Source organism: Nomascus leucogenys, chromosome 13 (genome assembly GCF_006542625.1).
Source record: "Nomascus leucogenys isolate Asia chromosome 13, Asia_NLE_v1, whole genome shotgun sequence".
Classification (NCBI taxonomy): domain Eukaryota; kingdom Metazoa; phylum Chordata; class Mammalia; order Primates; family Hylobatidae; genus Nomascus; species Nomascus leucogenys.
In genome coordinates this window covers 39,669,483-39,694,550 of record NC_044393.1, presented here as the reverse complement: position 1 = coordinate 39,694,550, position 25,068 = coordinate 39,669,483, and the positions used below count along the sequence as shown (strand labels likewise).

Sequence of the window (25,068 nt, the reverse complement as noted above, 5' to 3'; positions counted from 1 at the left end):
TAATTTTTTTTTTTTTTTTTTTTTTTTTGTATTTGTAGTAGAGACGGGGTTTCACCATGTTAGCCAGGATGGTCTCGATCTCCTGACCTTGTGATCCGCCCGCCTCGGCCTCCCAACGTGCTGGGATTACAGGCGTGAGCCACTGCGCCCGGTCTATTATTATTATTTTTTTGAGGCAGGGTCTGGCTGTGTTCCCCAGGCTGGAGTGCGGTGGCGCAATCTCCGCTCATTGCAACCTCTGCCTCCTGGGCTCAAGTGATCCCCCACCTCAGCCTCCCAAGTAGCTGGACCACAGGCACACGCCACCACGCCCAGTTAATTTTTGTATTTTTTGTAGAGATGAAGTTTCACCAGTTGGCCAGGCTGGTCTTGAACTCCTGAGCTCAAGCAATCCACCCACCTCAGCCTCCCAAAGTGCTGGGATTACAGGTGTAAGCCACTGTGCCCGGCCACTAAATTTTTTATCCTATCCCAATTTTCTGAAGTCGTGAGGAGGAAAAATGACCTAATAAAAGCTGTTCTCTTTCTTTCCTTGCCTGCCGTCTTGGGGTCAGCCATTTAGGATCTGATGACCCTAAGGATTTGGTGTTCACTTTGTTCATGCCAGGGATCAAAAGAATGTTTCAGGTCATGTGGTTCTTGAGCTTATTTTCCTAACAGGGTGAGTTGATCTGTTATTTTACTAATACCCTTGGATCTTTAAAACTATTTTACTAATAGTTGACTAAAATTATTTTACTAATATCCTTGGAGCTTCTAAAACAAAAGTTGAATATTTTTAAAAAAGATTTTGAGGGTTCCCTAAAGTCTTCGGTTGTTAAGGCAACAATTTCTGTCCCAAGTATTCTTTTAGGACACTAATGAATTGAAAGCAGATAATGAATTAATGCTCTGATAAGCAGCTATATTTCTGGAGGGCCCAGGAGGAAGCTGTGGTTCACAAGAACAAGAAAAAAGCCATCCTCATAAAGCAAGATGTGCGAAATGTCCCTTCATCCCAAATGCTGTCCTGTGGTTGAATTTCTTTTTTTTTTTTTTTTTTTTTTTTGAGACAAAGTCTCACTCTTGTCCCCCAGAGTACAATGGCACAATCTTGGGTCACTGCAACCTCCACCTCCCGGGTTCAAGCTTTTCTCCTGCCTCAGCCTCTCAAATAGCTGGGATTACAGGCGCCTGCCACTATGCCTGGCTAATTTTTGTATTTTTTTTAGTAGAGGCGGGGTTTCACCATATTGGCCAGGCTGGTTTCAAATTCCTGACCTTAGGTGATCCTCCCACCTCAGCCTCCCAAAGTGCTGGGATTACAGGTGTGAGCCACCATGCCTGGCCTGGTGGTTGAATTTTTTAACTCTGTCTCTCAGCTGTGACCCTACCCTCAATTATAAAAATGGAGGCATTAAAAAGAAACAATATCAGCTACAGTTGATGGTTGGTATTGGGGCTTCTAATGTTCAACCACATCTGAACTTCCCGTAGAATCTGTGGTGTAGATCATTCACATACTCTAAAGAATTAGTAAGAAACATTTTCTATATATATATATATATATGGTTTTTTTCGAGATGGAATCTCGCTCTGTCACCCAGGCTGGAGTGCAGTGGCGTGATCTTGGCTCACTGCAACCTCTGCCTCTTGGGTTCAAGCGATTCTCCTGCCTCAGCCTCCCGAGTAGCTGGGATTGCAGGCGTGCGTCACCATGCCTGGCTAGTTTTCGTATTTTTTTTAGTAGAGGCGGGGTTTCACCATGTTGATCAGGCTGGTCTCAAACTCCTGACCTCATGATCCACCTGCCTCTGCCTCCCAAAGTGCTGGGATTACAGGCGTAAGCCACCGCGCCTGGCTGGGAAACATTTTCTATTATACATTCTTTTATATTTGTCACTATGGCAAGCACTGTTTCTTTTTATCCAGAAATCAATACTCTCCATCTGTTTAATACCAGCATTAGTATGGATATTAAATGAACAACTCAGTTATTTTGTTTTTGTTGTGTTTTTTTACATTTTTCTTGGCTCATGTATCTTCAAGATTGGTTTAGAAGAATTTGGTCATGGATCTCTTGTCAGGCCTTTGAGTTTGTGAGGCGAGACCTTCAGGTGCACATGGCTACTGAGGTTACATTTTGCTTCCTTGAGATCTTCCTTTGAGATTTCTTTGACCACCTATGAATCGGAAAGCCTTCCTGCCTTGCTTCCTCAACCTCCCTCCTCCAGGGCAGTCAGTGTTTTCTGTAAGTCTGGTATTTGAGAGGGAAGGAGACATCTTTCCACCTTCCCCTGGTTCCCTCAGAGCAAGAGCGATGTCCTCTTAGGAAGACACAGGACAAGCAATACCTGGGTACCGGCATCTTCCCACGTACCATGTGAATAGCACCCACGCTGTGGGGTCATGAATACTTTTCAACCTTGAGAAATACAGGAGGAAAGTTGTCACTTGTTATTAGAATGTTCGGACTCTGAAATCCTAGAACAGGTTTTATGGAGAAATGAGCCTTTCATGGGTCTTCTTGATAGGCTGTTGAGCCAGTGATAATCCAAATCGCACCTATCTGGATTTCTCTGTGCATAAATTTAAAAAATACAAACACTAAGGACAATACCTACTAGAATTCAGAAGTCTTAGTTGAATTGAACTTAAGCAAACTGAATTCATTTGTAAAAATCAGAATTCCATACACCTCTAAATGGAATCAATTTCAATGGATTAAAACAGCAAATATAGTTTAACTTTTTTGTTTTTTTGAGATGGAGTTTTGCTCTTGTTGCCCAGGCTGGAGTGCAATGGTGCAATCTCGGCTCACCCCAGCCTCCACCTCCCAGGTTCAAGCGATTCTCCTGCCTCAGCCTCCTGTGTAGCTGGGATTACAGGCATGCACCACCACGCCCAGCTAATTTTTTTTTTTTTTTTTTTTTTTTTTGTGACAGAGTCTCGCCCTGTTGCCCAAGCTGGAGTGCAGTGGCGCGGTCTCGGCTCCTTCAAGCTCTGCCTCCCGGGTTCACGCCATTATCCTGCCTCAGCCTCCCGAGTAGCTGGGACTACAGGCACCCGCCACCATGCCTGGCTAATTTTTTTGCATTTTTAGTAGAGATGGGGTTTCACCGTGTTAGCCAGGATGGTCTCGATCTCCTGACCTCGTGATCCACCCGCCTCGGCCTCACAAAGTGCTGGGATTACAGGCGTGATCCACCGCCCCTGGGCCAATTTTGTATTTTTTAGTGGAGACGTGGTTTCTCCATGTTTGTCAGGCTGGTTTTGAACCCCCGACCTCAGGTGATCTGCCCGCTTTGGTGTCCCAAAGTGCTGGGATTACAGGCGTGAGCCACCACACCCAGCCCCTTAAGTTTAACTTTTAACTACTTACTTGTTGGAGTTTGAAAACTAATCAGTGCTACTTTTTAATGATACAAGAAATAATTTCAAATTCTTTCCCAATCATTTATTTTACTCTTTCTCCATCCCTTCTTGTCCCCTCAGCACTTTTTACCTCGATGGAAATGTGAGCAGCTGATCAGACAAGGAGTCCTGGAGCACATCCTGTCGTGACCATGCACCGAGGCACTTCCAGGCTTCACTCAACTCATGGACTCCTCTGTACTCACTCTCTCCACCCTCCCTTCACCTCCCTCTGATTTTAGAAGCTATAGACATTGTTTAAGATAACTAAGAATACTTGGCTAAGAAGTATAATTTGCTAACTCTTAAAGACTTTCTTTTTTTAATGTTGTACACTATTCTTACTCCTTTTTGGTTTTGGTTTTGTTTTGTAGAGACAGTGTCTCACTGTGTTGCCCAAGCTGGTTTCAAACTCCTGGCCTCAAGCAGTCCTCCCACCTTAGCTTCTCAAAGTGTTGAGATCACAGGCGTGAGCCACTGCGCCTGGCCCCTACTCCTTTTTCTAATAAGCTGTATCTATAATCACAACATTCCTACAGTTGTTATAGTGTATTTTTTTTTTTTTTTTTTTTGAGACGGAGTATCGCTCTGTCGCCCAGGCTGGAGTGCAGTGGCTCAATCTCGGCTCACTGCAAGCTCCGCCTCCCGGGTTCATGCCATTGTCCTGCCTCAGCCTCTCCGAGTAGCTGGGACTACAGGCGCCCGCCACCACGCCCGGCTAATTTTTTGTATTTTTTAGTAGAGACGGGGTTTCACCGTGGTCTCGATCTCCTGACCTCGTGATCCGCCCGCCTCGGCCTCCCAAAGTGCTGGGATTACAAGCGTGAGCCACCGCGCCCGGCCAGTTATAGTGTATTTTTTAAATGAAAGTAAACATGGTGACATTTGAATCTCTTAAATAATCAGTCACTTGGCTGGATAGGAAGAAGGTAGATCCTGTGTGTCTTGTTTTCTGGTCATGTGTACTGTACAAGCTAGAGAGCTAATTTCTGAGATACACATTTTCAAATCACATGAGCAAGTGAAGATGATGGTCTGTAGAAATTTTCAGTATATGTAATGTTTAATGACATACTAATTTATCATCTGGCTATTTGGGAAGGAAGGACACCATGGATTTTGCACATTTCCACCATGGTGGCTGGTGTGGCTTGTGGCTGTGGGGTGATCACCAGTATCACCACTTTGGAAGGGGACGGTGAAATTGGGGCTAGAGAAGGAACTTTGTACAGTTTTCCCTGAGATTCAGATTGACTGAAAAGTCACATGAAGAGTTGATTGGCTTTTAATGGTATGTTTTAAACAGCTGACATTTTAAATTTTGATGAAATCCAGTTTATTCATTTGTTCTTTTATGCTTTGGGTGTTGCATCCAAGAAATCTTTTCCCATCCCAAGGTCACAATTTTTTTCCTTTTTACTTCTAGAAGTGTTATAATTTTAAGCTTTATACTTTGGTCTATGACCCGTTTTTTTTTGTTTGCTTGTTTTTTCGTTTGTTTCTTTGTTTTGAGATGGAGTCTCGCTCTGTCACCCAGGCTGGGGTGCAGTGGCGTGATCTCGGCTCACTGCAATCTCTATCCCCTGGGTTCAAGTGATTCTCTTGTCTCAGCCTCCCAAATAGCTGGGATTACAGGCGCAGGCTGCCATGCCTGGCTAATTTTTGTATTTTTAGTAGAGACAGGGTTTTACCATGTTGGCCAGGCTGGTTTCAAACTCCTGACCTCAGGTGACCCACCTTGGCCTCCGAAAGTTTTGTGATTACAAGTGTGGGCCACTGCGCCCAGCCTATGATCCATTTTGAATGAATTTTTTATACGGTGCAAGGTGTCAATCCACCTTCACTTTTTCTTGGGAATATAGATATCCAGCTGTTTCACTACCATTTTTTGAAAGGACTGCCCTTTGCTCTATCACCTTTACATTTTTGTTAAAAAGTAGTTGTCAGTGTATATGTGGGTTTATTTCAGGACTCTGTTTTGTTCCATTGACCTGTTTTTCTCTCCTGAATGCCAATACCATATTTGTATGTAGTGTATGTAATTTTCTAATAATTCTTGAAAGAGATAGTATTAATGCATCATATTTTTGCTGTTGTTTGTATTTTTTGTAGAGATGGGGTTTCACGGTGTTGGCCAGGCTGTGTTGAACTCCTGAGCTAAAGCAATCCACTCGCCTGGTTCTCCCCATGTGCTGGGATTACAGGCGTGAGCCTTGGTGCTGGCCCAGTGTACCACATTTCTTTTTGAGATTTGTTTTGGCTATGTTAAGTCCTTTGCTTTTGATGTGAAATTTGGGAACAGGCAGGGTGTGGTGGCTTATGCCTGTAATCCTAGAACTTTAGGAGGCCTCGATGGGTGGATCACTTGAGCCCAGGAGTTCCAGACCAGCCCGGGCCCATGGTAAAACTGTCTCTACAAAAAATTAGCCAGGTGTGGTGGTGCGTGCCTGTAGTCCCAGCTACACGGCAGGCTGAGGTGGGAGGATCACTTGAGCCTCGGAGGTCAAGGCTGCAGTGAGCTGAGATCACACCACTGCACTCCAGCCTGGGTGACAAAGTGAGACTCTGTCTCAAAAAGAAATTAGGATCAACTTGTCAATTTCTACAACAACAACAAAAACCCCTGTTAGGACCTTGATTGAGATTGCATTGAATTTATATAAAACTGTTGGGAGAATTGACATCTTAGTAATATTGAGTCTTCTGGCCTATAAACAAGGTCTGTCTTCCCATGTATTAATGTTTCTGTCTTCTATTTCTTTTAATAATCTTTTGTAGTTTTCAGTGTACAGGTCTACCATGTCAGCGTTTCATAGTTTTGAGGCTAAATGGTATTTTAAAATTTCAAATTCTAACCACTTGTTGCTAGTAAATAGAAACAGAATTGATGTTGATCCTTCAGCCTTGCTAAACTGTGAGTTCTCATGGTGTTTTTGTAAATTACATCAACAGTCATGTGTTCTATGAATAAAGAGTTTTACTCCTTCCTTTCTAATCTGAATGCCTTTTATTTCTTTTTCTTGCCTGATTGCATCGGTTAGAACTTCCAGTAGAGTACTAAATATATGTGGTCAGAGAAGACACTCCTATCTTGTTCCTGATCTAAGAAGGAAAACAGTCTTTCACTATTATGATGTTAGCTCTTCAGTTGTTTGTAGATGCCTTTTTTGGGGTAGGAAGTTCCCTCCTATTCTTAGTGATATGGTTTGGCTGTGTCCCTACCCAAATCTCAACTTGAATTGTAATAATTCCCATGTGTCAAGGGCAGGGCCAGGTGAAATAACTGAATCAAGGGGGTAGTTTCCCCCATACTTTTCTGGTATTAGTCAATAAGTCTCGTGAGATCTGATGGTTTTATAAATGGGAGTTCCCCTGGACATGCTGTTTTGCCTGCCACCATGTAAGACATGACTTTGGTCCCTATCCATTTGCCTTATGCCGTGATTGTGAGGCCTCCCCAGCCATACGGAACTGAGTCAATTAAATCTGTTTCCTTTATAAATTACCCACTCTCCAGTATGTCTTTATTAGCAGCATAAGAAGACTAATACACCTAGTTTACTGAAAATTTTTTTTAAAATCAGAAATGGATGCTGGATTTTGTCATATTTTTTTTCTGCATCTGTTGAGATGGTTTTGTCTTTTAGTTTGTTAGTCTGGTGAATTACAGTGGCTGATTGATCGATTGAGTTTTCAATGTTAAACCTACCCTGCATTCCTGGCATAAACCACACCTGGTCGTGATATATTCTCCTTTTTGTAGGATTTTATTTGAAATTTTTTTGTAGAATTTTTGCATTAGTGTGCATGAGGAATATTGGTCTGTGGTGTTCTTGGGAAAATAATCCCTCCTATTCAGTTTTTTGGGAGAGTTTTCTAAATAGAAAAAAAAAAAACTGTTCTGTCACTCAACAACAACAACACAGAAGACGACTGACCAAATGCGTGGGGGTTTTCCCCACATACCAAGCTCTGCAGTGGACACCAGGTGTGTCCTCTACTTCTACTTCAGTTCCGACACTACCGTCGGATCCCACAGGCTTAGGGCTCAGTCCAAGACTGCCCACCCTTCAGACACCACCTACAAGTATGGGCCTCTGAGATTCTGACCAACTAGCTTCAAGTTGGAGTTCCCATGCCCCCTCTTTGGATTCAATTAATTTGCTTGAGCAGCTCACAGAACTCAGAAACACTTAAGCTTACTGGTTTATTATAAAGGATATGGTAAAATACGCAGATGAAAGGACCCAAATGGAAGAGATGCATAGGGTAAGGTATGGGGAAGGGATATGGAGCTTCGATGCTTACCACCCTCCAGGAGCCTCCATATGTTCAGCAATCCGGAAGCTCTCCACACCCTGTCCTTTTGGGCCTTTTATAGAAATCTCATTAGATAGGCATGATCGACAACCAAGCAGACAGACGACTGGACAAAGAGGGTATGATCTAATGCTCATAGTCTGAGTGGTGCCATCCAGCCAGGCCCGTCTGCTCAGGTTCTTAGCCTCTGCTGCATTCCTTCTTTCAGAGTATGGGGCAGTGCCCCTTCTGATCACAGAGAATTTCTTTATGGCCAGCTCCAAGACAGAAAGGCAGGAAGATTCTTGCCTTGGAGAGAAAAAGGAGCAAGTGAAAGGAGGGCAGAAGGGCAGAAAGAGATTGTCTTCTGAGGCCTAAAATGCCCAAGCATTACAACAAAAGACTGCAACGAAGGCCACGGGAGTTACGAACAAGGAGCCACGGATGAAATCAATATATCATCTATCATAGTTTTATATACGTGGTATTATTTATTATTTCTTAAATGTTTATAGAGTTCGTATTTAAGCCATCTAGGCCTGAAGTTTCTTTGTGGGAAGGTTAACCATAGTTTTGGCTTAATAAATACATGGCTATTTTGGTTATCCATTTTTTTCTCAAATGAGCTTTGGCAATTTATGTATTCTCCATTTTATCTAAGTTACCAAATTTATTTATATAAAGTTGTTCATGGGCTGGGCACGGTGGCTCATGCCTGTAATCCCAGCACTTTGGGAGGCCAAGACAGAAGGATCGCTTGAGCTCAGGAGTTTGAGACCAGCCCGGGCAACATAGCGAGATGTCAGGAAAAAAAAAAAATTGCCAGGTGTGGTGCTGTGCATCTGTAATCTCAGCTACTCGGGAGGCTGAAGCGGGAGTTGGAGGCTGCAGTGAGCTATAATCATGCCACTGCACCCCAGCCGGGGCAACAGTGAGACCCTGTGTCAAAAAATAAAAATGTTCTTCATAATATTGCCTTATGATGCTTGTATATCTGTAGACTATAGTGGTATCACCTGTAGTGATATCACTTCTCATTTCTGATACGAGTTTTTTTTTTCTTTTATTCTGACTGGACTAGAAGTTTATCAACTTTACTAATCTTCTGAAAGAACAGGCCTTCGGTTTACTTTCTCTATTCTTTGTTTTCTATTTCAAGGGTCAACAAATGTTTTCTGTGTATGAGGCTTTGTGGGCCACATGACCTGTTAACAGCCGCTCCGTGCTGCTGCTGGAGCACGAAGCAGGCATAGGGAATCTGTGGATGTAGGGAATCTGTAACGAGTGTGGCCGTGCAACCAAACTTAACACAGCAGCTCTAGCCTGCAGCATGTCATGGCCAATCTGTTCTGTTCCTTGGTGTCTGCTGTGATCATCATCATTTTCTTTTCTTTTGACTTTGGGGTTAATTTGCTCTTCTTTGTCTAATTTTTTAAGGTAGAAGCTGAAGTCGTTGATTTGAGACCTTTCTTCTACTCTAACCTGGGTGTTTGGTGCCATGACTTTTCCCCTAAGTAATGCTTTCACTCTACCCCACAAATTTTGATATATTGTGTTTCCATTTCCATTCAATCCAGGATATTTCCCAATTTCCCCTCTTATCTCTTCTTTGCCTCATGGGTTATTCAGCAGTATGTTGTTCAGTTTCCAAATATTGGGGGATATATATATATATATTTTCAGGGCACATGTAATTATTTCATTTACCTCATTTTTTATTTTTTTATTATACTTTAAGTTTTAGGGTACATGTGCACAACGTGCAGTTTTGTTACATATGTATCTATGTGCCACGTTGGTGTGCTGCACCCATTAACTCATCATTTACATTAGGTATTTCTCCTAATGCTATCCCTCCCCGCTCTCCCTACCCCAGGACAGGCCCCAGTGTGTGATGTTCCCCTTCCTGTGTCCATGAGTTCTCATTGTTCAATTCCCACCTATGAGTGAGAACATGCGGTGTTTGGTTTCCTGTCCTTGTGATAGTTTGCTGAGAATGATGGTTTCCAGCTTCATATTGGGGGATAGAGTTCTAATTTAATTCCATTGTGGTCACGGTACATACATTGTATGGCTTGAATCTTCGTAATTTTTTGAGATTTGTTGGCGCAGGATATGGTCTGTCTTGGTAAGTGTTTGGCTGCATTTGCTTCTGCTGGTGTTGTGTGGTGGGTTCTAGATGTCAGTAGATTGATAATGTTGTTCAGGTCTCCTGGTTACTCCAATCTCATTACTCTAGTCTCAGACAGGAGCCCAAAGTGAATGAAGAAGTGTACTCCTCAATGAGTTTTGACAAATGCATACACCCATGTAACATAAACTGTATTAGGACTTATATATTAATAACTGGTAGAACTACTCCCCATACATTGCTCTTCTTTCTTCAGAGTTTTCCTAATTGTTCCGTTTGCTTATTTAGTTGTATGTAAAAACTTTAGAATGTCTTGTCCAATTCTGGGGTTGATTGGGGCATGGAACATCTGTATTTTTATTGGGATTAATTACACTTATCAGTAAACTTTGAAGAACCAGTCAACTTCATGTTGCCGAATCTTCCAAAGAACCGACCTTTCCATCTGTTCCAGGCTTTGTTATCTTTCCATGGTGCTGTGACATTTTTCTCCTGCAGAAAGGAGAAGACATGCCAGCTTTGGGATGGCAGCTGTCCCGGGAAGGGGGAGGGGGCTGAGAACAGAACAGGCTCCCGCCCTCCACAGTGCTGTGGCAGGATATTATTCTCACTAGATACGTTGATGGGCACATGGGTGTTTCTTATATAACTATTTTCCTGTATGTTTGAAATATTTTATAGTTTAAAAAATTAAAAAACTTAGAAGTCAATTTTAATAGAAAAGAATTTATTGCAAATACAGTGACTTTTTATATTACAGTAGTACATTCCAATCAGCCATATGGCCATAATTTATATACATTTCAAATATAAAACTATACTTTTTTTTTTACATATAGTACAATTTCCAGTGTGATGACATTTCAATGGGAAAAAGATTATGCATTTGCAATAAACACCATCATCCCTGAGTCCACAGATAAGGTCCCTGGAGAAGAAGGGGCTTCCCCTGCTTTCTCGCTGGGTTGACGTTCCCAGCGAGTGAAGCCTTTTCTGGAATGTGTGTACGCACCCTCCACCAAGAGTTCTAATGACCTAAGCTCAAAGCAGAACAGTGAAATGGCAAAACTGTACAGAGCCCTGACTTTACATTTCAATCTGACAGCCAGGGTCAGAAGTACCACATGGAAAGTGCTGTCCTTAACTGCTCACTTACCTGCTCCTTGCTGAAAGCTCCCAGAATCTGGCTCCAACAAGTGGCAAAACTGGGAATTTTGCCAAGGGAAATTACTCAGGACCGCTAATAAAAACGCAGGCTTTTGCAACATGCATGTTCCCCCAGCCCCCCACCCCCATCTTGCCCAGGGCAGGCCATTCATTAACTATCTGGGGGGTGAACAAAGAACCCCAATCCTCAGATGTCCCAGGACTCATGGCTTATGACCCCCGGAAAACTAAGGCAGCATAGTGGCTTAATTTAAAAGATGTGCTTTCGAATGAATCCTAGAAAAGAATCCGTCTTTACACAGAGAGGGCTGCGGGGGCGATCCTACTGACGAGTTTGTTGAGCGCGCGGACTTTTTCTTCCAAGACCCGGCTTTGTTTCTCGGCACCTCGCTGCTTCTCCTCGGTGGCCTGAAGTGCTCTCACCAGGTGGGCGTTCTCCACGTACAGCTCCTTCAGCAGCAGGTCGGACTTCGTGTTCTTTTCAAACTAGAGAGGGGAGGAAGCCATGCTTTGCATGAGGCCGGTGGAGAAACGCTACAGATCAGCCTGCTCTTTTTTATCCTCCCAGGTTTATGCAAACCACAGTTTTGGGCTCTTAGAAATCTGACTCAAGGCCGGGGGCAGTGGCTCACGCCTGTAATCCCAGCACTTTGGGAGGCCGAGGCGGGCGGATCCCAAGGTCAGGAAATGGAGACCATCCTGGCTAACACGGTGAAACCCCATCTCTACTAAAAAATACAAAAAAATTAGCCGGGCGTGGTGGCGGGCGCCTGTAGTCTCAGCTACCAGGGAGGCTGAGGCAGGAGAATGGCGTGAATCCGGGAGGCAGAGCTTGCAGTGAGCAGAGATTGCACCACTGCACTCCATCCAGCCTGGGCGACAGAGCAAGACTCTGTCTCCAAAAAACAAAGAAATCTGACACAAATACTGGATTATAATGACAAGTTTTGTTACCCTGGCATGAGAGGAAATTGAGAATCTGCTGGGCTATGTGGTGGAGAAAACTTGAGGCAGCTGTGCGCCGTGAAACAAAGACTTCAGGCCAAAGTAGTCAGTCTTCAAAAGGCCCTGGGGCGGTCAGAGTGTGGAACAGGTTCATCTGTGTGTGCTCTACTGGCTGTGATGTCAGCAGGGCCATGAGCCAAGGGAAGCAGGGGAGGGAGCAGGCGCAGGACAGGCAGTACTGAGGCCCCGCCCGGGCTGTGGCCTGGGCTCAGGGCCAGGGCAGGTGTGCAGGAGCCACAGGATTTAACCAGAAGTCAGGTGTTGCTGGAGAGATGGGCAACTGAGGACTGTGGGTGTGTGCCAGGGAGAAAGCGTGAGAGGGACTGGGGGCACCAGCAGGGGAGGAAGCTGGGCAAGGACAGGTGGCCCCAGGGAGGGACTGGGCACCTTCCACAAATGCCTTGTCTAGCTTGGGCTGAGCTCAGGATCCCTCATGTAGACCAAACCATACTGGATCACGATGGAGCAAAAATACTTCTTCAGGTTTTCATATTTATCTTAATGTCTCCTAACACTGAATGTGGTCCGCGGCCGGGCCTCTTCTGTGTGTGCACCCCACACCCGCGGGGTGCACTGCTGCACGTCGGTTCCCACCTGCTGAGTTAGACTTCCAACACCTACAGACCAGGTGAGCTATGGCGCCTCGTTTTTGGTCTTTGCTCCTTATAGTAGCCCAGGTGACTTTTTCCCCAGTATGGCTTCTTCTAAAAGATAGATCCTGTCACGCTTTTACTTAAAATCTCCCTATGCCTTCTAACTGCCATTATGATAAAACCCAAACCCCTGACCTTGGCTTCCAGGACACACACAACAGGTGCTGCCTATCTGAGCCCTATCAGTTCACACCAGCCATGGCGGCCTCCTCCATGGCTGTCCGCTGCCTGGAATGTGCCCTCCTCGGAGTCCCCCAGACAAGAGGAGACGTGTGCATCTCCCACTCAGTGAGCCTTCCAAATGCCACCTGGGCTCTGCTGGGGACACGGCTGGAAGTTCCTGTGCTGGTCACTGGGCATCTGACCAAATGCTGGCTCTTCAAAGTGGCCTTGACCACCCCACCCACTCCCTCCACCTCTGTTCCCTCATTTTCAGAGCACTCATCATGGCCTGAGTCATGTATGCTCTATGGAAGCATCTGCCTCTGTCTCCAGAGGGTCAGGTCCGGGATGCAGGCTCAGCCCTGCTCATCTCAGGTCTACCTAGGAAAGCTTCAACCAGAAGTGCTTGGGGATGCCTGAATGACTACACGAACAAATGAACGGAAGAGTCCTTTCTGAGTGTATGTGAACACCCAAAGGACAGATCTTAAAACCATTCCCGGAGGAAAATAAATGAATGTGCACCTGCAGTGTAGGGTATGCATTTAGTTCCTTGGAATTCTGTGACAAGACAGCCTTTTCATGTATTAGCTGCCCGCACACCCATAAAAGTGGAGAGCATTCAGAAGAGGACACGGACACAAAAGCAGCAGTGCCCATCACTCACTTGCTCCTTCAGCTTATCCACTTTCTCTTGGAGAAGCATTTCCATATTCTTCAGCATCATCTCCGCCTCTTCCACCCGCTCTTCTGTGGCTTTCAGCTGTTTCTCATGTTCTTCCTGCCATAAAAGAAGGTTGCAGGTGGCCGGGCGTGGTGGCTCATGCCTGTAATCCCAGCACTTTGGGAGGCCGAGGCGGGAGGATCACCTGAGGTCAGGAGTTCAAGACCAACCTGGCCAACATGGTGAAACCCCATCTCTACTAAAAAAAAAATACAAAAATTAGCCGGGTGTGGTGGTGTGTACCTGTAATCCCAGCTAGTTGGGAGGCTGAGGCAGGAGAATCACTTGAACCCAAGAGGTGGAGGTTGCAGTGGCACTCCAGCCTAGGTGACAGAGCGAGACTCAGTCTCAAAAAAAAAAAAAAAATTAGCTGGGTGTGGTAGCGTGCACCTGTAATCCCAGCTACTCGGGAGGCTGAGGCAGGAGAATCACTTGAACCCAAGAGGCAGAGGTTGCTGTGAGCCGAAATAGCACCACTGCATTCCAGCCTGGTGACAGAGTGAGACTCCATCTCAAAAAAAAAAAAAAAAAAAAAAAAAAAAAAAAGCCAGGTGCAGTGGTTCACACCTGTAATCCTAGCACTTTGGGAGTCTGAGGCAGGCAGATTACCTGAGCTCAGGAGTTCGAGACCAGCCTGGGCAGCACGGTGAAACCCTATCTCTACTAAAATACAAAAAAATCAGCTGGGCATGGTAGTGGGTGCCTGTAATCCCAGCTACTTGGGAGGCTGAGGCAGAATAATTGCTTGAACCCAGGAGGTGGAGCCGAGATCGCGCCATTGCACTCCAGTCTGGTTGACAGAGCAAGACTCCATCTCAAAAAAAAAACAAAAAACAAAAACAAAAACAAAAAGGTTACAGGCAATATTTTACATTTTAAAATTTATCAGCTCAAGGCTATTTATTTTAAAATGGAAATTAGTGGCCGAGCGAGGTGGTTTATACCTGTAAACCCAGCACTTTGGGAGGCCAAGGCGGGTGGATCACCTGAGGTCAGGAGTTCAAGACCAGCCTGGCCAGCATGGTGAAATCCCATCTCTACCAAAAATACAAAAAATTAACCAGGCATGATGGCAGGCACCTGTAGTCCCAGCTACTCAGGAGGCTGAGGCAGGAGAATTGCTTGAACACAGAAGGTGGAGGTTGCAGTGAGCCGAGATCTCACCATTGCACTCCAGCTTGGGTGACAGAGTAAGACTCTGTCTCAAAAATAAATAAATAAATAAATAAAATGGAAATCAGCTCAAATGTACACATCTGACAGTGACTGTGGGTAATCTTTCATCTGTCCAGAGCAAAAGTTTAAAAATATTCTGGCCCAGGGCCGGGCGCAGTGGCTCACACCTATAATCCCAGCACTTTGGGAAACCGAGGCGGGCAGATCATGAGGTCAGGAGATCAAGACCATCCTGGCCAAGCCAACATGGTGAAACCCTGTCTCTACTAAAATACAAAAAATTAGCTGGGCATGGTGATGCGTGCCTATAGTCCCAGCTACTCAGGAGGCTGAGGGAGGGGAATTGCTTGAACACAGGAGGCGAAGGTTGCAGTAAGCCAAGATTACGCCACTGCACTCCAGCCTGGCAACAGAGTCAGACTCTGTCTCAAAAAACAAAACAAAACAAAACAAAATATGTTCTGGCCCAAACCACACAGCTTTCCTTTCTCTTTGTAGTTCAGGGAGAATCAGCAGACTCATTTGTCCTCAGAGAACTGGTCCCAAGATTTTAACCATAAATAACTCCAAAGTGAGCTTCCCTCACTGTGTTTTTCTAGGGGGATTCTCCTTAACTTTGTTTTGTCAATAATGTAGCATCACTTAACTTTAGCTTGACCCCTTTGTGTGATGTTACAAGGTTGTTCTACATTAGAATTTACACTTTACAAACATCAAATGTTACCCACTTTTCAAGTCGTGCACCAATTCCTTTCTCATGAGGGTGTCCCCTGCCCTCTGGCTCCTGATCTCTCCTGAAGTCTGTCCCTGATGAACTATGAACTATGTTGGGAATTTCAGGAGTGAGTTATTCTCTCAGACTTTTGAATTAAACTCCTGCATAGGGCACAGCTGTGCTGGGGACCCTTCAAGTGCTTTAAAGTTGCCAACCCATTGACGCCTCCCAATAAGCCTTTTAGGTGGACACTACTGCTAACAGGACTTTACAGATGAGGAAACTGAGGCACAGAGAGGTTCACTTGCCTGAGGTCACTCAGCTGGGAGGTGGTGGGCGGGATCCCACCCTCCACAGTCCATGCTCTGAGCCACTGTCTCCCATCTCCCACCACCTGCACGGCCCACGGCACCTGCCGGGCCCAGTCTGTCACCCTCTGCTCTCTGCCCTCGGCCTCTGGTCCCTGTTCCCCGGGAACATGCCAAGTACCCCCTACCCCAGGGCCTCTGCTGCTCCCCTGCCACATGGCGCCGCTCCTTCACCTCCTTCAGGTCTCACCATCTCAGGGGCCACCTGTGAGGCCTTGTCTGGCCACCCTGTTTAAAACCACACTGCCCCTCTCCCTACAGCCTTCCCCACCATCTGACATGCTACATACGTGACTCATGTATTCACACTTGGGCAGCTTCTGGGTAACTGAGGACCGGTGGGCCCACCTCACCCTCCTCCTCATCTCGTCAGCCACCTTGTGCTGCATCCCCACTCACCCGCTGTGCATCCAGGCGCCTCCCGGCCTGCTCTCCCTGAAGGCTGAGCAGGCGCTGCAGCTCAGCCACACGGTCCCGGGGCACCAGCCGGCCCATCTGCTCCTGCAGCTGCCGGACCTCCTGCAAGTGCTGGGCCTGGGCCTGCCTCAGCCTCAGGTGAGCTCCCTGCACCTGCATGGGGAAGGGGACACAGCTATGGTGGGGCTGCTGAGATACGGCACAGAGGGGCACCCTCTCCATCCAAGGACACCCCCACCTGCAAGGGCAAGGAAGGCATGTGCTCCCGAGTATGCAGCAGCACCTGAAAATTTAGAAGGAGCCCACTTCTTTGGAATTCGGACAGCCAGGCTGCTGTCAGCCAGCACTTCCACACAGTGCTAGAGTGCAGAAAATGTGTCCATCACCCTCAAAATGGTGACTCTGACTTCCTGTCAGACCCAGATTCTGCTGCGTCCAGTGTTAGCTTTCGGCGAACCTCGCTGGGGCCTGATTCTTTTCAAACAATGACCCACGCCAGTTCTCCTTTCAGCGGAGACCTCACTCTGAAACAGGGCTACACTGGCCACAGACTACCCAGACAACACGGACTGCTGAAGGGAAGGTGGGGCCGGGGCTGGAATTCCTGGCAGCGCCTGGTTTCCTGGATGGGACTGTCTGCTGGACTTGGGCTGAGTTGTTACAGTAAACTGTGTACCACTATGCCAGCCCTTTGAATGAAGCAGCTCAAGGCAAGATCCAAATACAATTTACATCCAGTCAACTGGAGGCTTCACCAGGATTTCTTTGGCACCCTATAAGAACTGGCCACGCCATCCCTTACTCACCTGAGACCCCAAGACGGAGTGGGAATCACGCTCCATCGGGGTCACATTTGGGCCAGGCCTGCCATCACCACATGGTGGAGGAAGAGGGAAGGCAACGCCCTGCACCCGCACTGCCAGGCCCAGCTTCCTTTCAGCAGTCCCTGCACTGACTCAGCCGAGCTGGGGGCCTGTCTTGGGGGGCCAGGTCATCACTGTAAAGCTCACCCTTCTTCAGGACAGGGGTCACCCCAGAGAGACGCACCTGCACCCCACATTTTCCAGGCCCTGGAGGGCAGCTTATGGTTTGAGACAGAAAAGGAGGGAAGAACCAGTTCTAAATCGCATCTCCACCAAACGCAGCCTTCTCCCAAAGGCTCGTTTCAGACGGTCACTCTGGCTGCCGCCCCCCAGGCCTGCAGGACTCCCAGGCGTCAAGCAAATCTACCCACCCAGGAGGGCTCTGGCCCTGCACCCCCACTCCCTGGGCTCTGATGCTTGCAGGTCCCTGGACTGCACCACCCCCCACAGCCGTCCTGGGACTGAACCCCCACTAATTAAGCCGCTCCACAGCATGGCCAGGGTCCAGCCCAAGGGGGATCTCTGCCCACGGTGGGCAGCCTGTAAACATCTACTGAACAGAGAGCCATCCAGTGCTCTTCATCTCCTTCCTTGGCAACACTTGACGGGCCACATCTACAGACCTTGACAGTCACAGGGCCAGGGAAAGACGTCCCCAGGGGAGCACTGGAAACAAAGACATTTGTGTTCTGGGTGCTGGAGTGAGGCAGAGCCTCAGATGGGGCATCATCTCCCATCCTGAGTGCAGCCACCCTTCCTGTCCTTCCCGTGGAGAGGGCCCTGTGAGTCCTCATCCCTTTGCCCTCTGAGCTCCCCTGGGAGACCCTCCGCCCTCTGAGCTCCTCTGCGAGGCCCCATCCCTCCTGTCTGCTCTGGCCTCTGGGGCCTTCCTCCTGAGCCACACATGGGCATGACAGTGACTGCCCTGGCTTCCCTCCCACATGGAAACGGCAACCATATCAGCTTCAGGCCCAGCCTCTCATGGCCACTCTTAGGGAGCCCCGTCTGCCTTTTCCAGAGTGTCCTGAGCTACCCTGGAAGCCCCCAGCTTCCTGATGCTGACTGGAAGCCATGTGCTTTGGGGGAGCGTCTTCCTCTAAATCACGAGGAAGAAGGGGTGACCCACATGGCTGCAGGACAGACTTGGTGAGGTGCTTCCCAACTGAGAGGCTGGTGGCAGGCACGGCCCCAGGGTTGTGGAATGCTCTCCCTTGGCCCCAGCGGTGCCTCGCAGCGCCAGGTGCTGAGGAAGTACCGGCCTTTTCAGGTGGTCTTACTTCTCAGCAGGCAATTTTCCAGGGTTCCTTTTAGACTCAAAAGTAGAGAAGGGTGCCCCAAATAGGCAGAGCACCTCTGGGAAACTGACAGCCTGTAGATGCAAGGCCGAGAGCCTATGGGAGCCCCAGCAGCGCCTCAGAAAGCTCTGGGGTCCATGCCCAGCTGACCCCTTTGTGCCTCAGGACGTCTAGGGGGTGCTTCTGCACAGGGCGCCAGGGCTAGCGCTGGCGGGGGGGACCTGGTGCAGAGGCTCAGCCGAGCCTCATAGGCAGGCGGGGAGAGACCCTTTCCCACAGCCCCCTTTCCTCTCTGTAGCCAAGCTTCCAAGTGTGCCCCGCACCTGTGTCCACACTGGGCACTCGCCCTCTGGGCACCTTTGGCCATCACACACCTGCTCTTCTCCTCTCCCTTGAGCCATCCCCTCCACAAGCATCCCCTGAGCCAGCTCCCCTCCCTGAGGCCCCGGCTCGGCTGCCCCTGCACACACCTGTCTGTCCCGGACCACGAGCCCCTGCCACCATAGCCCAGCCTCCCGTCTCTGCACCTCCCGTACCTCTCACCTGCGGGGCCAGCAGATGCGGCACCTGGAGGCGTGTGCAGAGGCCAGTGTCACGCATGCCCATGAGTGCCCATGTCACCCCACCCCCAGGGCTGGAGCCTGCTGCCTTGGTTCTGACGACACAGTCCCCAGGCTTGCCTCTGGCTCCTCCATTCTGTGGAGGGCTCACCCAAAGGCATGGTGACTGCACTCCTTCCCTCAGGAGTAAACTGAGTCACCACTCTTCACGGGGCTTGCTGACAGTCAAACCAACCCTGCACTGGGAGCAGCTTTGGTCCTGGCCCGGTAAGCACCTGGACAGCTGTGTCCAGCAGCGCAACAACTTCTCTGGGCTGGAGGAGGCCTGGCAAAACCGTTGGCACTGCGGTGATGCTGCTCCCGGGTGGGACTGGACCCAGTGCCTCCAGCCACCACTCACACCCACCTGGCCTTGACTTTCCTCAAGGGTCTGGGTCAGCTCTGACCGTGGCAGCTGCAGGCTCTGATGCTCCTGATTCAGGCATTCAAGTTCAACTCTAAGTTTTTGGATTTGGTCACTCTGTTTTTAAAAAATCAATTGCACAAGTCAAGAAGTATCTGAAGAGTCTGGTATGTAATTCGTGCAGAAACCTCAGAAAATTACAGAAAAAAAATTACAAAATTTAAATCCCCATGAACCCACCAACCAAGGCCAGCCCTGTGTCCTGCAGTCACTCCCTGGCCCCTCCTCTACACACACGCATCTCCCTGGTGAGACAGTGTCGGGTGCGCCACGCACTGCAGGAAGTGCCTTCTCCCCACCGCAGTGGGAGTGTTTCCGGGGCATTAGCTGTGATTTGAAAACATGGTTTTCAGTGGCTGTGCTGTGATCCAGTGACTCCCTCAGCTTCTGTTGGTGACTCGGCCACTTTCGGTTCTGCTTTGCTATTATAAACAGCACAGCAAAGAAAATGCTGCAGCTGCATCCTTCCACAAGGCTCTTGGAAACATCCCCATCAGAATCGTGAAGTCAAGGCATGCGGACTTTCTTCAGCCTCTAAGTGTATATTTTTCTAAACTGCCCTCGGGGAGCTTTGTACCAATTCGCTCCTCTGTCAGCAGCATGTAAAGCTATCCTGCTATTTTCTTTAGATACTGGGATTTGCCAACACAGCACAGTCCACCTATTTCTCCAAGGCATGCTTGGGAAGTCCCTCACTTCCCTCCAGACTCCTCAGCGCGTGTCCTGACCTGTCTGCAGCCGCCTCCCCACCCTGCAGCTCCCAGCCTCCAGCGGAGCCCAGGTGGAGCTGCCTGCGGCTGAGGCCACCCACCTGCTGCTGCCGGCTGCGCACCACCTCCTCCAGGCTCTCTGTTAACAGCTGAATGGTCACACGATGCTCCTCGTTTTGGGCCTGGTGCGTAGAAGCCTCCTGTCCCAGTTGAAGAACCCTGACATTGAGCTGGGATAATTGATCCTTGTAGTTCTGATTCTAGGGGGAAAAAGTTTTTAAATACATAAAAAAAAGTTTTTAATTTTCATTTTATATATACATTTGCCCATCATTGGCTATATTTTTATTAAGTAGTCATTTGTTTTGTTTTGTTTTGTTTTTCAAGACAGGCTTTCGCTCTGTTGCCCTGGCTGGAGTGCGGTGGCACATTCATGGTTCACTGCAGCCGTGACCTCCTAGGCTCAGGCGATCCTCCCACCTCAGCCTCCCAAGTAGCTGGGATCACACGCACACGCCACCACTTCCACCTAGTTTTGTTTTTTGGTCAAGACAGGGTCTCTAGCTGTGTTGCCAAGGCTGGTCCTGAACTCCTAGCCTCAAGGGATCTTCCCATCTCAGCCTCCCAAAGTGCTGGGATTACAGGTGTGGGCCACTGAGCCCAGCCCCACCTTGCCCCCCTAAAATACTTTTAAGCCAGCAGCTCAATTCATATCATTGTAATTGCTCTCAACCAGGTACAACTTTGCTCCTGAGGAAATGTCTGGCAATGTCTCCAGGTATTTTTGGTGATCACAGTTGGAGATGGAGGAAGCTGCTGGTACCAATGGCATGGGGGCACTTGACACCCTATGACGCAGATGATTTGGCCCCAAACATTGCCAGTGCCAAGGACAGGAAGCCCTGCTCCAGCCCCTAGGAGAAACACACACACATCTAGGCCACCAGAGGGGAGTATATGCCATGACCGTCCAAGCCACTGTTTGGAAGACCTTTCACGTTTTTCTCATTTCCTCCACGACTATTTTAATATATTTAAAAATATATGGCAATTTTAACGAAAAAGCAACCTATTTAAACTTGAGGTACATGAATCTCTTAAGTCTCCTCTGATCTCTGTCACTGAACACACAAGCGTAGCTCTTGGCAGGGTACATGGGTTCATCAAATTGTATATTTTGCTTTTTCTCAACAGCACCCCCCACAGATAGTGGATTTCAGCAAACGTTCATCGGGGGAACCTGTGAGGGCGCGGTGCAGTGAAACAGCAGCAGGAAAGTGGCCCTGAGGTCTGGACCACAGAGGCTCTGCTGTCTGCAGCCACCTGTCAGGAACATCTTCATGCAACCACATTTCTGCTTACTTGCTTTTTCCCCCCGAAGCTCTTGGGGGTTCAGAGCGATGTCCTCTGACTCGCTCTCAGCACAATCGACCACGCACATGTCACCTTCCCAGAGTCATGCCAACAACCACTGCCTTTGTTTCTATAGGTTTTACAGGCACATAAGAAAACTGGGACGTTTTTCCATTTGGATTTACTCAAGATTAGGGAGTCCACGCATTTTTCTCATGCAATTCCTTGCAAATTAACCTCACCTCATCCCTTCCCTAGAACCTCAAGCCTGAGGTTAAGAGAAGCTTCCACCACGACATAAGCATGTGGCAGTTGCGTATGGTATAGCGCTCACGTGTTTTATGACATTTTATTGTGAAAATTAGAATTGTTTTAATACTGACACACATTCACCTTGTCCTCTAAAGACAGCCTTGATTTCATGAGTAGAAATGGAATCTTCCTTCAGTTCTTGAGATAAACACAATAGTGGATTTTCTTCTATTCACCTTTAATATTGAAACTCTTCATTTGGTGGCTGGGCGTGGTGGCTCATGCCTGCAATCCTAGCGCTTTGGGAGGCCGAAGTGGAAGGATCACCTGAAGTCAGGAGTTCGAGACCAGCCTGGCCAACATGGTGAAAACCCATCTCCACTAAAAATACAAAAATTAGCCAAGCTTGGTGGCACATGCCTGTAGTCCCAGCTATGTGGGAGGCTGAGGCAGGAGAATCGATTGAACCCGGGAGGCAGAGGTTGCAGTGAGCTGATACTGCACCACTGCACTCCAGCCAGAGTGACAGAACAAGACTCCATCTCAAAACAAACAAACAAAAAAACACACAAAAAACTCTTCATTTGGAAATAATTTCAGACTTGAACAGCTGCAAGACTAGAACATGACCAGGGAAACCCACCTGCCTTCCATCCTGGCTCCTAGCCAACAACACTCCCCCAGTCTGTTTTGCCCCCTACACACACAGGCGCACACATGATGTCTTCCTTCCTCCACAGCCGCCTGCCTCCCAAGGACAGCAGCTCTCACATGGCTGCTGTGCGGCTACTGCTTCAGGACAGTGGCCTCGATGTCCCCACATTTCATTTTGTCAACGAGCCTGGCAGCATCCTTCCTGGCACAGGATCAGCTGGGCCCTGTCCTGTTGTTTCAGCCTCCTCAAATGTGGAATGTCTCCTCAGCCTCTGTCTCTCATGACTTTGACATTTTTTGACAAATACAGTTCCACCCCCTCCCATTTGGGGTGTGTCTGGTGCTTCCTTGTGACTCGGGTGACAAGTTCCTGGGCAGGCACTGCGCAGGGAGCTGCATCAGGAGGCAGAGATGCTATCTGCTACGGGTGGTGTTCACGCTGGCCACCTCGTAATTTTGAACTTGCATTCATCTGGCTTTCACTGCAGAAGCCAACATGAGATGTCAGCAGCTGTCTCCTGGGCGTGTGTTAAAACAAATGACATCTGTGTCAAGTATGTTCACTCTGCATCTGCTCCAGCCTTTAGGCCTAATTTCCAGTTTACAAGACGGACAAGTGACATACGACCAGAGTAGCCTATACTCTCAGAAAACAACTGGACAGATCCAGAATGTGGGATGGCCCATGGGACCACTACCTGGGCTCTTCCAAAAGCCAGTGTCATGGGGAAAAACAGGTCTTCCAGATCAAAACACCAAAGGGAACATGCAGGGGACATGTTGTCCAAAGAAGCCTCCAGCAGCCTCTTCCATCCCATATCCTCTTCTGAAATGTGACCTAAACACTTGCCCATCAGAGAAACCTCCCCCGCGGCTCCAGGGACTCAGTGGGAATAACGTAGAGTGACTTCCCAGGAGGGCTTGGGAGCCGTGCGCCTCCCATCAGCTGCCCTGGAACACTAGCTCCCTGACACCCCACACGACACTCCCTCCAGGCCCAGCCCCATGAGGAGAGGCCCCAGACAGACACAAGCAAAAGGGTTCCCCGACGATGACTCCAGCCCTGGCCATTAGGTCACCCCAACTGTCCAGCCTTCCCAGCCAAGACCCTGCATCAGAGAGCAGGGACGGCTGTCCAGGCTGTGTTTGTCTAATGCCTGAGCCACAGGTGCCATGAATGCACTCAAGTGGCTGGTTTATGCCAGCAAGTTGATCTGTTAGCTAAACACGGCTGAACAGAGTCATAGTTACACACAATGTGGCACCCCCAGCTGCATCCTACTGCCAGAAAACTTGCTGTGCAGGACACTTTTTAATAACTGGAGAAATGAGAATATGGTCTGAATACTGATATGAGGTAACTACTGCTAAGTTTCTTAAGTGTGACAGCACTCCTTCAGTGTGGCGAGGCGGGAGATGCACTTCCTTTTAAGAAATGCCTGTTGAAATATTGAGGAGTGGAGTATCATGACATCTGGAACTTATTTTCTATTATTATTATTATTATTATTATTATTATTATTATTATTAGAGACAGGGTCTCACTCTGTCATTCAGGCTGGAGTGCAGTGGTACGATCTCCGCTCACTGTAGCCTCAACCTCCCGGGCTCAAGTCATCCTCCCACCTCAGCCTCCCGAGTAGCTGGGACTATAGGCACATGCCAGCACACTCAGCTGATTTTTCTTTTTTTTGTAGAGATGGGGTTTTGTCATGTTGCCCAGGCTGGTCTTGAACTCCTGGGCTCAAGTGATCCTCCCACCTTGGCCTCCCAAAATGCAGGGATTATAGGTATGAGGCACCGCACCCGGCCTGTAACTTGTCTTCGAAGGGTTCAGAACACACACATACACATGCACACGTGAAAGATATAGATATGAACAGAACTAAAGTGCACGCGGCAATGTTGTTAACAGTTGCATTAATGTTGTGGTATGTGGATGATCACTCTATATTGTTTCAACTTTCCTGTGTTTAAAGTTTTTCATGGTAAAATTTTTGGGGTAAGCCGGGTACAGTGGCTCACACATGTAATCCCAGCAATTTGGGAGGCCAAGGCCAGCAGATAGCTTGAGGTCAGGAGCTTGAGACCAGCCTGGCCAACATGATGAAACCCTGTCTCTACTAATAATACAAAAATTAGCCAGGCACGGTGGTACACGCCTGCAATCCCAGCTACCCTGGAGGCTGAGGCAGAAGAATTGCTTGAACCTGGGAGGTGGAGGTTGCAGTGAGCCAAGATCGCACCACTGCACTCTATCCTGGGTGACAGAGTGATAATGTGTCTCAAAAAAAAAAAAAAAAAACCCAAAATTTGGGGAGTGTCCAGGCAGTGTTTGACACCTATAATCCCAGCATTTTGGGAGGCCAAAGCTGGAGGATTGCTTGAGGCCAGGAGTTTGAGAGCAGCCTTGGCAACACAGTGAGACCCCATCTCTACTAAAAACACAAAAGATGAGCTGAGCATCCCGGCGTGCGGCTCCCCAGGGGGTCATCTCCACAAGCAGCTGGGCCTCGGGCCAGTGCAGAGCTTTGGGCACTCACAACACACACAGTGCCTGCCTGCCAGCATCTGTGAGAAGCTGCTCACAGTTTCTAGATCAAAGCACCAAAGGGACCCTGCAGGGGATGCCTGTGGTCCCAACTACTGCGTGCCACATGATTCTGCACATCCTTGGGACCACCGGCAGATCTGACTGGGGCAGGGGC

At 48.2% G+C, this 25,068-nt stretch overlaps 2 protein-coding genes across 3 annotated transcripts in view; one reads left to right on the top strand and one right to left on the bottom strand.

The window, feature by feature from the left end:
• Positions 1–3,769, top strand: part of GINS1 (GINS complex subunit 1) — a 47,449-nt gene extending 43,680 nt beyond the window's left edge. The window contains exon 7 of the mRNA XM_003278504.3: positions 3,475–3,769. Coding sequence (XP_003278552.1) covers positions 3,475–3,543 — 69 coding nt within the window. The 3' untranslated portion in view covers positions 3,544–3,769. The remainder of the gene's footprint in view (positions 1–3,474) is intronic.
• Positions 3,770–10,529: 6,760 nt separating this feature from the next.
• Positions 10,530–25,068, bottom strand: part of NINL (ninein like) — a 142,838-nt gene continuing 128,299 nt past the window's right edge. For both annotated transcript variants that reach the window (XM_030826006.1, XM_030826007.1), the window contains 5 exons: positions 20,203–20,361; positions 19,335–19,448; positions 16,193–16,363; positions 13,478–13,591; positions 10,530–11,476 (listed from right to left, as the gene is read on the bottom strand). In XM_030826006.1, the coding sequence (XP_030681866.1) occupies positions 11,285–11,476; positions 13,478–13,591; positions 16,193–16,363; positions 19,335–19,448; positions 20,203–20,361 (750 nt within the window). In that variant the 3' untranslated portion in view covers positions 10,530–11,284. The remainder of the gene's footprint in view (positions 11,477–13,477; positions 13,592–16,192; positions 16,364–19,334; positions 19,449–20,202; positions 20,362–25,068) is intronic.